Consider the following 15,469-nt stretch of genomic DNA (forward strand, 5'->3'; position numbering starts at 1 on the left):
AATATAAATGCATGATGCAACGTAATGTTGGAATGAAAGTGTCGGCCGGCAGTTGCCGACGTAACGTAATCGTAATGTAATCTTAGACTCATTTCACATTTGGAGGTTTGTTTGGTTTGATTTAAAATTAGAATTAGAAATTTTCTTTTTGAATTCAAATAATATTTATTAATTTACAGTAACTTACGTATAAATAATTTTAATACGTTATGTAAACGTTAGATTTAGTAATCATTTTAAAACATAAAAAATAAAAACTAAAATCTATAAAAAGAAAACATAAAAAAAGTATCCAGCACAAGTGAACTCACATTAATGCGGAATTAAAATATATAAAAAAAAAGATTTCTTTAGCCATTTATTACAAGAGCGAAAAATAATCCCAATTCCCGGAGCCACCCATGGACTGCCACGTGTAAATCCGCGCGCCTTTCATCACATCCAGCTACAGCTCACCTACACGCACACTTCAATTCATCTTCAATGGCTGTTGCTTGCTGCAGGTATCCTATGCCTTTTTTCATCTTCTTCCTTCATTCGAAAATCCTCTAATCTTAATTAGCAGTAAAACGAAACTCGTAAATCTCTCGCTCTCTCTCTCTCTCTCCAAACCTACTCCCACCTCCTCGTTCACCTGAATCTCGACTTTTCTCTCTAGCCTCTGGATCTCGCCTTGCCTACTCTTCCTCACCTGTTTCTCCATTTCTGATATTTATCTCATCTTCTTTTTGCTTTTCCAATTACTGAGGGTTTCCTTCGATTCGTTATTTTCTTTTTTTTTTTAACTATCTACTGGCCGGGCTGAGTATTTGAGGAAGCTTTTTTTTGGATTTGTTTAATTAAATGGGTATTTGCTACTCATCAGATCAGAAGAGGGAATCGAATTGGGAGAGGGAGGGGGGGAAAATTAGGGCTGATTCCAAAGTTAAAAAAACTGCCTCCGGCGATTTCACTGCTTTCATCAGTAAGTTAGGCGGCGGCGGCGGCGGCGCCGCCGTAGTGGCTGAGGAGCGGGCGCTGCATCAGATTCCGGGGCGGCTATTTGGAAATGGTTCGAGCACCGTCGCTAGCTTGTACACCCAGCAAGGCAAGAAAGGAACCAATCAAGACGCCATGATTGTTTGGGAGGTTCGATTTTAAAAGCAAATTTTACAGTTTCTGATTAACTCAATTTCCGATTTCGTTTAATTAGGGTTTGAATTCGGGCGCAATGATTTGTTTTAGGTTTAGAAAATCAATTAAGAGCACTGAATAATGAATGTCGTGTGTATTCCGTTGGTCATTTTTGTGACTTTGCTTGGATTGTTTAATTATCCGTTAGAACTTCTGCGATCGCGGCGGCGCCACGGCGGCGACGTTCTGTGGAGTGTTCGACGGCCACGGTCCGTACGGCCACATGGTGGCTAGAAAAGTACGGGACGCCCTGCCGATCTTGCTACGTTCCCGATGGCAAATCAAGCCTGAAAATGATCTAAACAATGCACAAAACATCAACGGAAATTTCGAAAACATGAGACGATTCAACGATTTCATGGACGAAGACGGCTGCGAATCGTTGGAAGCCGAAGACACCGAAATTATCCCCGAAAAGCATTCGCAGCTCAAGAAGTCGATACTCAAAGCCTTCAAATTGATGGATAAGGAGCTGAAGATGCATCCGACGATCGATTGCTTCTGCAGCGGCACCACTGCCGTTGCCTTGATCAAGGAGGTATTACACGTCTCGTGATCGTGATCGTGATCGATTCCTCTGTTTTACATTACATTGATTTATGAATTATATCCAACATATTGTCCAGGGTGAGGATCTTATAATCGCAAACGTTGGCGATTCGCGGGCAGTATTGGCGACGAGAGACGGGAGCAATGCTTTGTCGGCTGTGCAGCTGACGGTCGACTTGAAACCTAATCTTCCAAGTAATTACGATGACGATAACGACACTCTTTATCCAAACCATTTAATTGGGTTTTACGAATACGATAGCTAAATTAACGACGTCGAAATTTCAGGGGAAGCTGCTCGGATCCAGAAATGCAAAGGACGCGTATTTGCGCTGCAAGATGAACCGGAGGTCGCTCGTGTATGGCTGCCGAACAGCGATTCCCCAGGCTTGGCCATGGCTCGGGCATTCGGGGACTTCTGTCTGAAAGACTTCGGTTTGATATCGATGCCGGATATTTATCACCACCGCATCACCGAGAGAGACGAGTTCGTTGTTCTTGCCACTGACGGGGTATATACAACACGATTTCGATTCTTGAAAAAACCAACCTTTATGCTAATACGAAAGATCACATCGATTCGAACTCGGGGTTTTGACACAGGTATGGGATGTTCTATCCAACAAGGAGGCAGTGGACATCGTCGCCTCGGCTCCGAGCCGCGGAACTGCCGCGAGAGCGGTCGTCGACTGTGCCACCCGAGCGTGGAGGCTCAAGTACCCGACTTCGAAGAACGACGACTGCGCTGTCGTATGTTTATTCCTTGACCGAGCGCCGGCAGCGTTCAATGGCGCGACTGCAGCTCCTGAAGCCGAGAAAATAATCGTTTCGAAGGAAGGAGGAGACTTTGCGATCCAAGAAACGATCGACGGTACTGTTTTTAGTACAGCTAATGAGCCCGGCGAGATTGTTCCCGTTGTCGAGGAAGTGGTACAGAAGGGTAGCGATGCAGATCTCGGTCAATCGAAGAGGAGCCTAGCGGAGTGCCTTTCGACGGCAGAGGATGAGGAGTGGTCGGCGCTCGAAGGCGTTACTCGGGTGAACAGTCTCCTCAGCCTCCCGAGGTTCTTGTCGTCGGACAAGAGATCGACGAGCTGGCGAAAATGGCTATGAGATTTGCCGAAGGGGTTAGGGTTGAATCTCGACGGAATGAGTCGAATTGAGCTGAGTTTTATTTTTCTTATATATAATGTGGAAATATTCGGTCGCTATTCTCGAGTGCAAATTTTTAGCCGAACCTAATAGTATGCAAATTAAATCTGATAAGATAAGTCACACTAAGCAAACTATGTGCGGCTGACAAAATTCAGAGGCGAGAGTTTGAATTCATAGTCTAACGGTCGCAAGTCGAATTAAGCCGAGTTGGTTTTTTTTTTTTGTTTAATAGTTGAACAGGAGAAGTAAGGAGAAATTTTGTGTGTTAGTGTAATGTTTTTGGAACGTATGATAATATTTTTATTTTTTATTTTTTATTTTTGGCTATTTGTTATTTTTGGAGTGCTAAATAAAAGTAGATCGAATTAGACGGGCAAGATGTTATGTTTGATGTGTTGTTATGTTGGTGATGAGATCAGAATAAAATGTGATTTTATAACTTGGTTATACAAAATATTATATAATGTAAAATTATAATTTATTATTAAACATATCAAAATTTATTTTTATTTTATTTTTATGTGGATAATTACATTTGATCAGGGTTTTACTCAATGGACACTAAAAAAATTCTTATTTTAGAAACCATCCTCATGAATAATAACAAGAAAAAGAAAAATCTTTAAATAATCTTTTATAGTAAACTATACCACTTATATGATGTTTATAGTAAAAGTGAATTCATTCCCAACAAGTAACAACATTGGGCTATCAACATCAAGCCCAACTACCTTTATTTTTAATTTTTGTATTTTTTTTTCTCTAATAGATTTCTATCGACTTCTCTATTTTTTTTTTCTAATTTGTTTCTTTATATGACCAACTTATATTTTATCATATTTATAATAAAAATATGTATTATATTATTATAACCGATCATCTATATAGCATATGCTGATAAGTTAAATCAATATGATTTGACCGCATCAACACAGGATCTACAGTTATATTTTTTAACTGCAAATATATAACTAATTTCTTACTAAAAGAAATTTATTTCTTTAATGACAAACAAATAAGAAAAATGACATTATTTATTTATTTTTTTATTTTTTTATGACACATGAAATATAATTCATTTTTATATATATCGAATATACAGGATTTGTTTGGAATGCTTTGTTGTTTAAAAATAGTACTACTTTAACAATAAATATATTTTTGTTATATAAGATGCTCACAAATTAAATTAAATATAATTAGTAGAATATTCCATCATTTTATTTACTTAAAAGTTATAAAATATTCATTTCAAATACTCTTATATCCTAACAAGAAGTGGGCAGCAAAATGAATATTTTGTATAAAATATTTTATATACAATAGTTAAGTAATGTGACAGGACGTGAATACACATTCAAGCACACGCCAATATATATATATATATATATATCTATTAATGTTATAAATGAAGTCGTAATACAAAGGACATATATCCTTTCTTGCCAGGTGATAATTTCCTATTTAAATCAGACAACATATATGCATCACATGATAGATAATTCATATTTTCTAACTTGGGGAAATCCTCATAAATGCCATCTACATTTTGTTTTTTTTTTCTTTTTAATTATGTGTTCTTTTTGATGGGATTTAAAATTTTTTTATTTGAATTTTGTATTAAAATAACATATAATATAATATCTGTTATATATATATATATATAAATTTAAAAACATAGAGTTCAAATAGTAAAAGTATGGGGTTTAAAGTGTAAGAAAACATACCCGCATCACACAATTTTTTAGATTCTATAATTTTTATAAAATTTTAGCTCCCATTTTTTGCTAAACATATTTTTATAATTTTTTTTTTTAAAAAATAAATATAATAATCTAAAAGCGTGTTAAATTAAACATCTACCAAGTTTTAAGTATTTATAAACTAATTAATAAAAGTCAAACATTTTCAAAACAATATAATATCATCAAAACGTAACCTAAAGAATTGAATTTTAATGATTTATTGTGGAATTTCTTGGAAGTAAATAAATAGATTCCAACGACCATAAACATTTAAATAAATACTTATATACTATAGTAATTATTAATGTATATATATGTGTATGAAAAGAGAAAGAGAAAAAGTAGAGAGTCAAATCACATAATGCACGTGAAACAAAGCAATAAGGTCAGCTTTTCAATTCTAACACTCCTAAATTGTACAACACCACAAAATAAAATTAAATAATTTATCTCTATTTTCTATTTTTGTCCCTCTCACGTAATATGTTATTTCTATTTTTTAGAAAATTAACTATACACTTTAATCATATTTTAAAATTTAAAATTTAATTTTTTTAATCTTAATTAAACTATTTAGTTATTTTAATCTTAATCTATAATTATTTTTACTAAATAATACTCCCTCCGTCCCGAAACTAAGTATCCATTTGCTTTTTGCACGTAGTTTTAAAAATATTAGTATTATATTAGGATATAGTATAAAGTAGAAATGACTAAAATAACCTTATTAGTACGTGTGATATAAAAGTAATGACATTTGTGTAATATATTGTAAGTTGTAAGGGTATTTGTAATGTTAGGTAGATAGTACAGTTACTAAAAAAAAGAAACGAATACTTTGTTATGGGACGGACTAAAATGAAAAAATGGATATTTTGTTATGGGACAGAGGGAGTAATTATTTTTACTAATATATTTCTTAATTACTTACTAATTATATTTTACCTAAATTTCCGTGTCTACAGTAATACACCCATATTACATGGGACGGAGGGAGTAACATACTATTATTTGTTTATTTATGCTTTATACTCCCTCCGTCCCAAATACCATGTTCACGTTGCTGTTTCTGTCCGTCCCACATACTATGTCACTTTCCTTTTTTGGAAAATAATTACACACTTTAATCTCATTTTAAATTTTTTAATTAAACTAATTAGTTATCTTAATCTTAATTTATAATTATTTATATTATAGAATAATTATTTTTACTAATACATTTTTAATTATCTATTAATTACATCCCCTAAAATACTGTGTCTACAGTGTAGCAGACACGATACGTAGGACGGAGGGAGTAACGTACTACTATTTGTTTATTTATGCTTTAAATTTGACAACATGTAATAATAATAATAATAATAGTGTGTTTAATTTGGTTAATATATTTTGGTTTGTTTTACTTGCCACCATCAAATCCATTCTACAGTATTTCACTGTACTGTCCAGCCACCTTTTCTTGCCTCAAATTCAAAAATATTTTTAAAATTTAGATATTGAAATATAGTAATTATAAATAAGTAGTTGTATGCAGTGTATGGGTATTATTATTATCGTTCACTTTATTGTTGCATGTCCAATCATATATTGCAATGTCTTCTCACACACAAAAATGTCTATTATATATATATATATAAATTATTATATCAAATATATATATTTTTATTTTAATTTATACAGCTGTGTTGGATCACTTAAAAAATTTATATGACTAGTTTTAGGTCTTATTTATCCATTATTATTATCCTGTTTTCAGTGTAAAATAATAATATTTTATTATTAAATATTATAAAAATTTTAAATAATGGAGAAAAAATATAAATAATGTATAATAATGATAGTAGAATTCATTGAAATAAATATTTAATAGAGGATATTAATTTTTATTTTTTTAAAGTGTATATTTTAATTTAATTTGCCAAAATTAATAATAATATAATAAATTTAACATATAAATAAGAAAATGGTAGAAAATATATTCTCTTTATTCCAACTCAATGTACCATTTTTACTATTTTTATTTTCCGCTTTAAAAGTATTTATTTCTAATTACAGTCAAAATAATCATAATTAAATATAAAAATATCTTTAATTTTTATTTGTAAATATATTATTTTTTGTGTATTTTCAAAACAAAAATATCAAAATATATATAACCATATACCTTTTTACTAATAATAAAATATAATCATTTTTTAATTAAATTAATTTTTTTTAAAAAAAGATAAAAATAAGTTAAGTAGGGAGAAGAGAGTAACTGGTATAAGTTATAATATGTGTATGTATAGACAAATGATTGCTGTTTCTAATTGACATATAAATTGTAATCATTAATTCATCAGAGATTGACGTGTGCTCAGACAATCAGCTACAAATTTTGTGGAATCAATAATTTATAATAATTATTATTAAAACTGAGTGTGTTTTTGATTGATTTTTTAAAATTTTGATTTGAATTTAAATTAAAATAATTTTATGATAAGATGTTTTTCATTTGAACGTTTATGTTTTATAATTCAAATAATATTTTATAAAAAAAATAAAAGTAAGATCCAAATAATAAATATAGAATAGAAACAGAAAAATAAAAATATAAAATTTTTACACACACATTAAAATAAGACACCCGTCGGGGTGTGTTTATGGAATTTGAAGATTAAAATAGTAAAAATTTTAATTGAAATAATTATTTGATATAAAATAAATTAAATAGTTACTAATATACATATATTAATACAAATTATATATAGCTAATTTAATACTTACTTTGGGAATGATTAAGAAGATTACCACAGTGATGAACTTTATAATAAATATATAAAATTTAGATAGGCAATATATAATTTAAATTAGTGTAATATTATTATATAGATGTCACCTTGTGCCATCTGTTCGCTTACATACTTCTTGTGTTATATCAATTATAATATATATATATTTTGTGGACTATTATTTTATATATATATATTATTTATTTATATACTGTAATTTTATATTATATTTAATATTTCCGTTAAAAGGAAAAGGTTATATAAAAGTTTTATATTCGCCGGTAATTTAAGAATAATATATATATATACATATGGTATATGATATACTATTAGATGTGGGTGAGGGAGGGGCACGTGCACGTGGGCGAGGGAGGGGTAGTCAATATTGCATAATAAATGCAGACATATATATATATATATATGAAATGAAATGAATAGATGATTTGAGAAGAATCCAATAAAAATAGACAAAGTGAGACATGGAAATGAAAAAGGGTAATTGCTTGCATTCGCATTTCAGACAAACAATTGTCCACTACGTACGTACTACTCTCTCCCCCTCTTTCTTACTATGTAATAAATATGTATATATATATATATATATTTAGTTACTGCTCCCCATCCATCCATCCCCACCCTCAACCCCATCCACACATTTAAGGCTTTGCGTGTTCTCTCTTCTTCTCTACTTACTCTCTCTCTCTCTTACTTAATAATAATAATTTATTATTGTGAGATCATGGATTCAAACCCTCAACGGCTTAGATTATATAGAATAATCTGATAACATAGTCTTGATTATAATTCACTTAATTTTACCAATATAATGTTAAGAATGTATCCATTATGCTCTAAACACTATATCTCAAATATACCTACAGTAATAATATTGCTTAATTTTAATAATAAATCTAAACGAATACATACAAAATGTACTGAAGGAGTATATGTAAGTGTCATTGTCCCCTTGAAATTCTATGCTTCATTGTATGTTTATATATATATATATATATAGCCAATTGTATGCACTAATTATTTTGTCATAAAAAAACTCCATATGTTAAGTGCCTTTTTGGCTCATGTGGTCCATAACCCTTAATTTTCTATATATTCTCATTACTATTCTTTAGGAATATTTGCCAGGTGAGGAGATCTCACTCATCGCAACTATACTTAGAAGAATTACACAATAATAGGTGCACAACAATTTTGGAAATATGTAGTTATAGCCTGTCTTTGTTTTTTTTTATTTCAAATAAAAAACAAACAATATTAAAATATTTAATTTCAAACCAAAATCACACAAATTTATGTCCTATCATTTTTATAAATATCTTGAATTGTACTTAATTCATGTGCCATATTGGGTAATAATTAAACTTAATTTCCACAAATTACATGACATAATAATATACTGAAATATGGATTCCCCAATAAGTACGCCAAATCAGTTAAATAATATTCTTACATTCGATTGATGTCAAAGAAAACCATGATGCAGGAAATATAAATATAATAAAAATGTGCTTCCTATGATTTGTTTTGGGTACGGGAATTTAGGTGGGCAATACGATAATAAAATGTCAAGAAAAAATTAAATAGTATTTAATTATTTTTTATTTTAAAAATATTGTATAGTGTTTAAGATAGATGGAGTAATTGGTTTACAATAGGTGATAACTGTAGCCCCAAATGAATGGCTTTCTCTCTCTCTAGATATATATATATATATATATGAGATACATACAGATGGATGTGTGTATGTATGTAGATAAAGTTGTCGAAGAATATTAATTGTGGCAATTATTCTGTTTTTAATAATCTGATGAAGCAGACGACATTTGGGAGTGTCTGTCGGCGATTCTGTCAATCCTTTGTTAACTTATTACTCTCCATCTTCACACTATTCTCATCTCTTCTTCTAATTCTAACTGCAACTCTCTGTGTCTCTGCCTGTAATTTGTGCCCTAATTTTCCGAAGAAAGAAAATAAAATGATGGAGTATTATATAATTAATTAATTAGATACACATTGCAGCTGATGATATATATAGATATGTTCTTACACCTTACCCTAGCTAGCTGCACAACTACAACAATTTTATTTTATTATTTTTATTTTATTTTATTTTGATCTGTCTCAGCTGTGTCTATATATCATTTACTACCCCCCTCATGGGGTTTCCTGTGTTTGTGTGTGGTTGAGTTGAGTGAGTGCTCATACTGTGCAGCTGCTGCCATGGCTTAATTCTACTGCTTCAATTCAAGGGAATTGCCCTTTCTCTCTCTATCTCTATCTCTATCTCTATCTTTATCTGTGTCTGTATTGCTGTGTCATTTCCATCATATACATATCATATCATCAGATGTAAAAGTCATCACTCTCTCACTTTTTTTTCATCACCCGAAAAATGCATAAGCTTGTCTTCTTCAACCATTCCCTACCTCATCAATAAGTTTTCAGCTCATTAAAAGTTTCATCAGATTCCAATCATCCCCAAACTCCAAAAAAAAATTCTCTTCTTCTCCGCCACACCCCATCAATTTCACGTAGGTCTAATTAATTGGCCACTGTTGGCACACATATATATACAGATATACAGACAGGTGTGCTACTGTACTCTCGCTCTAGGGTTTGGGTGTCTCATTAATAGCTTGATCGAGAGGGACCGTTGTGCCCTTTTGCTGATTAATAGTATGTTGGGATCATTTGGTTCGTCATCTCATGAGGAGGAGGAGGAGCCGGCGGAGGCGCCGCCGGCGCCGCCGTCGCCCAATGTGTACCTCCACCACCGCCACCATCAGATAATTCCTCCTCCCCGGAGTTTCGCCTCGCCGTCGATTCACATGCGGCAGCTGCTCATAAGCTGCGCCGAGCTTGTCTCCCGCTCCGACCTCTCCGCCGCGCACCGCCTGACGGCGGTTCTGTCATCGAATTCTTCGCCGTACGGTGACTCCTCGGAAAGACTCGTCCACCAGTTCACCAAAGCCCTGTCCCTACGAATCAGCCGCTACGCCGCCGCCACGAGCTTTTTTCCGGCGCCGGCGAGCGAGAACGAGGAGGTGGTTCAGTCGTCGTACCTGTCGCTGAACCAGGTGACGCCGTTCATCAGATTCAGCCAATTGACGGCGAATCAGGCGATCCTGGAAGCCATTGAAGGGCATCAAGCGATCCACATCCTCGATTTCGACATAATGCACGGCGTGCAATGGCCGCCGCTGATGCAGGCGGTGGCGGAGCGCTACCCGCCGCCGACGCTCCGCATCACTGGAACCGGCGGCGATCTCGAAATCCTCCGCCGCACCGGCGACCGCCTCGCGAAATTCGCTCACTCATTAGGTCTCAGATTTCAATTCCACCCCTTAATCCTCCTCCCCAACGAAGACCCAATTTCAGTGACCTCATCCGTCGTCCTCCTCCCCGACGAAACCCTAGCAGTGAATTGCGTCCACTATCTCCACCGCCTGCTCAAGGACCGGGACCGGCTGCACCTCTTCCTCCACCGCCTGAAATCGATGTGCCCGAGGGTTCTGGCGGTGGCGGAGAGGGAGGCGAATCACAACCACCCGATTTTTCTCCAGCGTTTCGTGGAGGCGCTGGACCATTACGCGGCGGTGTTCGATTCGTTGGAGGCGACGCTTCCGCCGACGAGCCGGGAGCGTCTGGCGGTGGAGCAGATATGGTTCGGGAGAGAAATTGCAGACATAGTGGCGGCGGAGGGGGAGAGCAGGAAGGAGAGGCACGAACGGTTCAGATCATGGGAAGTTATGCTTCGAAATTCAGGGTTCGTGAAGGTTCCATTGAGCCCTTTCGCCCTTTCCCAAGCGAAGCTTTTGCTGAGACTCCATTACCCTTCTGAGGGGTATCACCTCCACATTCTCAATGATTCCTTTTTCTTGGGATGGCAGAATCACCCCCTTTTCTCAGTCTCTTCTTGGCACTAAAACTCAGATCAGATCAGATTAGATCATCTATCAATATACCTATATCTCTCTCTCTATATATATATATATGCAATCAGTTTAATTGAGGATCATGTATATCAGGGTTGCCTATGGCTATCTAACTGAAATTCGCCTTTCCCCTAACCCTAATTTCCCTACAACGAATGCATGGATTTTGTGATCTGAAACATTGGGAATTTGGATGGGAAGATAACAGTATTTCACGTCTCTCATCTTCTGCTGCTGCTGTTGCATGCCTTCAATTGACATGATCGATCTTCACTCAGGTTTTGTTTTCTTGGAGTGCTGAAAACTGGGTACTTTAATTTCATATATATATATATATATATATACTGGTGATCGATGCTTCTGTTGGGGGTTCGTTCAATTCACTGTATGGTAATCAATTGCTAGATTTTTCTGCTTGCTTGCGTGTGTGTGTGTGTGTGTGTGTGATTTAACACTATCTGTAGTATTATTGAATTTTTAATTATTTATCAAATTAAAGATTCCTCCATAACCTAGCATCAGCTAGCTAATGATCCAGTCGATCTATCAGCCTTTCGAAGAGGCAACAATGGCATATTAAGATACCATTATCTTGTGGATGGGTACTGTGTAGTTGTCATTCTGGTGGGTTTTTATTTTTACTTTTGTTTATTATATATATAAATATAGGGTTTGTAGCCTTTTCTTTCATCTCGAGTGCTAATTAGATAATGCTTCACTTTCCCTCAACTATATAATATTATTATGCATTATTAATTAGTTATATCTTGAAATTATTCCTAAGCAGTCACTCACTCACTCACTTCCCTTTTAACAATTTGCACTTTTTAAGACAACAAAAGGAGATAAACTTATTAGTTGGTGGTTGATGGGAAAGTATTAGTATATTATTTGTTTGCCTAAATTCTCTTTTCTTGATTGATATATATATATATATATATGTATAGTGGGGTGTGTGAGAGAAAGAGAGAGAGAAAGACTAATTTAATATGTTTAAACATTATCAAGAGGAAATGTATGTATGATGTTGTTGATGAGCACGAAACGAAGCAAGCGTATATACCTTTAATTAATTGTATATTACTATTTGTATTGTATTGTATTGTATTGTATTTATATTTGTATGTAATGAAATAAATAATAAAAATGAATATATATATATATTTATAGGGTAATTAATTAATTAAGAAACCCTAATTAGTGGGGTTTGTCCCCTCCTTGGCAAAACCAAGCATAAAAGTTGTCAAAGAGATGTTGGCAAGAAGCCCCTTTCCATTGCTACAACTTAGCATTGGGATCTCTCTCGTGTCTGTGTCTGTGTATGTCTTGTGGCATTCCAAGAATCACCCTTTTTCCCTTTGTCGATTCTTCTTGTTTAGTTATGCCTTCTAAAGCATCTCTTCCCTTTTATATACCCAATACATAAACTTTTATCCCCTTCTCTATCCTTACATTTTCATGCAATTTCATCTCCACCATACCCTACCCCACCCCACCCCACCCACAAAACCCCTTGATTATATATCAATTATTAACTCAACCCTTGTTATATATTCACAATTAAACTTCAAAAAAAAAAAAAAAAAAAAGAAAGGATCTTGAAATCTTGTTATTCATAATATGCAAGAGGGAGGTGGGGTGTGGTGGTTGATAGGGTTTTCTTTGCCATGATATGATGTGTAGGGGGGGGTGGAGGGGGGGTGTGCTGACAGTGATAAGATGGTTATTTGATGACGGCCACGCAATGTATAATGTATAGGAGGAGGAGCAGGAGTTGTAGCAGAAAGAGCAGTGGTGCAAATCTAACATTATATTGGCATACTTTTTGCCTTGTGGGGTTGCTATATTTTTGCTCTTTTATATACTCTCTTTTGGGATCATATAATTGCCTGACATTGCACGCAATATCCCTTTATATATGGAATGTTAACATCAACTTATATATATATATTATATATTCACACCCATCTCTTCTATCTTTTGTGTATACATACATTTTGGTTTCAAGAATTCTTTCTGCTCTATCTTTTGTGTCTTTTTTTTCTTTTTACCTAAAAGATTGAGATAGAGAAAGGGTTTTTTTAGGACAATGAATTGATTAATTAATTAATGCATGTTTTGATCATGTAAGAAGGAATCTTGAAGGAAATGTAGTTGAAAGTTGAAGTAGTCACACACACATATATATATATATATATATTTATGTATGTATATCGAGATCCCTGCTGCTTCCTCAAATTGTGCCTTCGCCATAATATTATTTATTTATTTGATGTTTGTATCCATCCCTCCCGATGAATAAATATATATATATATATATTTACATTAATTCCAAAATCAAAGCATCCACATGATAGAATAATAGCACTCCACTCTCGTGGAATCTTAATTAACTAGTTGACATTAGTTTTCATTGCTTTACCCAATTATTATTATTTTTAATCTCTCTCTCTCTCTCTCTCTATATATATATATATATTTATATATAAATATATATATATATATATATATATATATATATATAAAGACAGACAAAAACACAATCACTCACTCAACTTTAGGATGGAATTATTAATTGAAGTGAGTGGGCATCTTCTTCGAGTGCCCTTATAATAAATTGTTAAAACAAAAGTCATTTCGAAACTTAATTAAACATGCATGTCTAAGTTGACATTTTATATATATTGATATGTATATATAAAATGTAATAGAACAAATCAAAATGGAAAATGAAATACTATTAGCATAATGTGTAATATATATGTAAATAAGTACTAATAAGGAGTATAGTATTAGTGGGAGAGGTACAGAAAAGGCAAATATTGCGTGGCAGAATTTGGATGCCTGCCAGAAAACATATATTGTATATTGTAGAAGCTGTATTTCTTATTCTTAATTAGGTGTCAGGTTAAGGTTTCGTAGTTTGTCCTATGTAATATTATACTATACTATATACTGTTTATTTAGTTTAATAAATTATTATATTGTTGGACTAATACTATCTATTCAGTTTATCGTGTGTGTATATACATATTGATCAAATAGGATGAATTGGATAGTATTTTGTAAATACATAATTCTTTTAAATGTATTAATCAGCTTTATTTCTCAATCGTCTGGAAATTAAAGGACACAAGAAAATTCTTGTTTCTTCAAGAACTTATGATTCCAGTGGTCCTCTCACTAGATTTAGGGTTTAGGATTCGAATCCAAATGAAGATCAGACCATCTATCAAAGAAAATAGAACGAATCGACCTTAGCTTGTAGGATTCTTAAGAAATGCTTCAATTGACTTCTCACATTAATTAATACCTTGGCCTAGAGCTATTTCAATTAAATTTTAATTTCATGTTGGATTTTACAAAATCGAAAATATATTTCACGTAGTTTTTAATAAGAAGAAAAAAAAAAAACAGTGATTGTTTACTTACAAGTACTTACCCATATTGCAATTATAACAAATATATACTGCAGCCACACTAATGGTTGTTCGAACCGTTGGTTTCATTTTTGGTTTGATCTTTGTTATTCTAACTAGAACTATAGAACCAGAAACATAAACAAAATTTGAACCCTACAATTTTAATTTCACATTTTAAGGGATCATATATAAATAAAACAAAAAATTCAAATCAGTGACTTTTAGTTCGAATAATTGGTTTACTATATATATATATATATATATATATAATATATGTAAGCTGTTACTATATATATACATATATTATTAAAGTTAAGTTTAAATAAAATTTAAAGAAACAATATGTAATTTAAAAATTAAATGTCTGTTTAGTTGTGATTTTTTAATTTTAATTTTGAATGAGAAAAAATTAAAAAAAAGTCTAATGAAATTTATAATAAGAGTCGAACGTGTCTCATTTAATATCAAAGTCCATCTGCAACAGCCCGCAGTAGTTGATAAGATTGTTGACGAGCTTAACAATTAAAGGAATTAGGGTTTAGGGTTTAAGGAATCATTGGAATGTAACTAAGACATTGCATTTTTAAGTGGGGATGATATAATACCTAGTAATTAGACAACTTCAGTATATAGATGAGCGGGTGCTAAACCATCTGATTGATTGAGAATGAATTAGGTATCAGTTAGGCCAACTCCCGTAT

General features: G+C 33.1%; 2 protein-coding genes across 2 annotated transcripts; both read left to right on the forward strand.

Moving 5' to 3' along the window:
• Positions 1–477: 477 nt before the first annotated feature.
• LOC127249878 (probable protein phosphatase 2C 18) lies at positions 478–3,191 on the forward strand. Its single transcript, XM_051272931.1, has 5 exons — positions 478–1,128; positions 1,322–1,711; positions 1,800–1,917; positions 2,011–2,234; positions 2,326–3,191. The coding sequence occupies exons 1-5, from the start codon at positions 844–846 to the stop codon at positions 2,833–2,835; spliced, it is 1,527 nt and encodes a 508-aa protein (XP_051128888.1). The 5' UTR covers positions 478–843; the 3' UTR covers positions 2,836–3,191.
• Positions 3,192–9,971: 6,780 nt separating this feature from the next.
• LOC127249862 (scarecrow-like protein 18) lies at positions 9,972–11,419 on the forward strand. Its single transcript, XM_051272906.1, has one exon. The coding sequence runs from the start codon at positions 10,090–10,092 to the stop codon at positions 11,335–11,337; it is 1,248 nt and encodes a 415-aa protein (XP_051128863.1). The 5' UTR covers positions 9,972–10,089; the 3' UTR covers positions 11,338–11,419.
• Positions 11,420–15,469: the final 4,050 nt, after the last annotated feature.

This window comes from Andrographis paniculata, unplaced genomic scaffold (genome assembly GCF_009805555.1).
Source record: "Andrographis paniculata isolate CXL003 unplaced genomic scaffold, ASM980555v1 Contig36END, whole genome shotgun sequence".
Taxonomy (NCBI): Eukaryota; Viridiplantae; Streptophyta; class Magnoliopsida; order Lamiales; family Acanthaceae; genus Andrographis; species Andrographis paniculata.

What these genes read in the sequence shown, in the direction of transcription:
- LOC127249878 (XM_051272931.1), top strand. Translation starts at nt 844, where the DNA reads ATGGGTATTTGCTACTCATCAGATCAGAAGAGGGAATCGAATTGGGAG. An exon ending in CCGTTGCCTTGATCAAGGAG is followed by an intron (nt 1,712 to 1,799) that starts GTATTACACGTC and finishes CATATTGTCCAG; the next exon opens with GGTGAGGATCTTATAATCGC. An exon ending in CTTGAAACCTAATCTTCCAA is followed by an intron (nt 1,918 to 2,010) that starts GTAATTACGATG and finishes TCGAAATTTCAG; the next exon opens with GGGAAGCTGCTCGGATCCAG.
- LOC127249862 (XM_051272906.1), top strand. Translation starts at nt 10,090, where the DNA reads ATGTTGGGATCATTTGGTTCGTCATCTCATGAGGAGGAGGAGGAGCCG.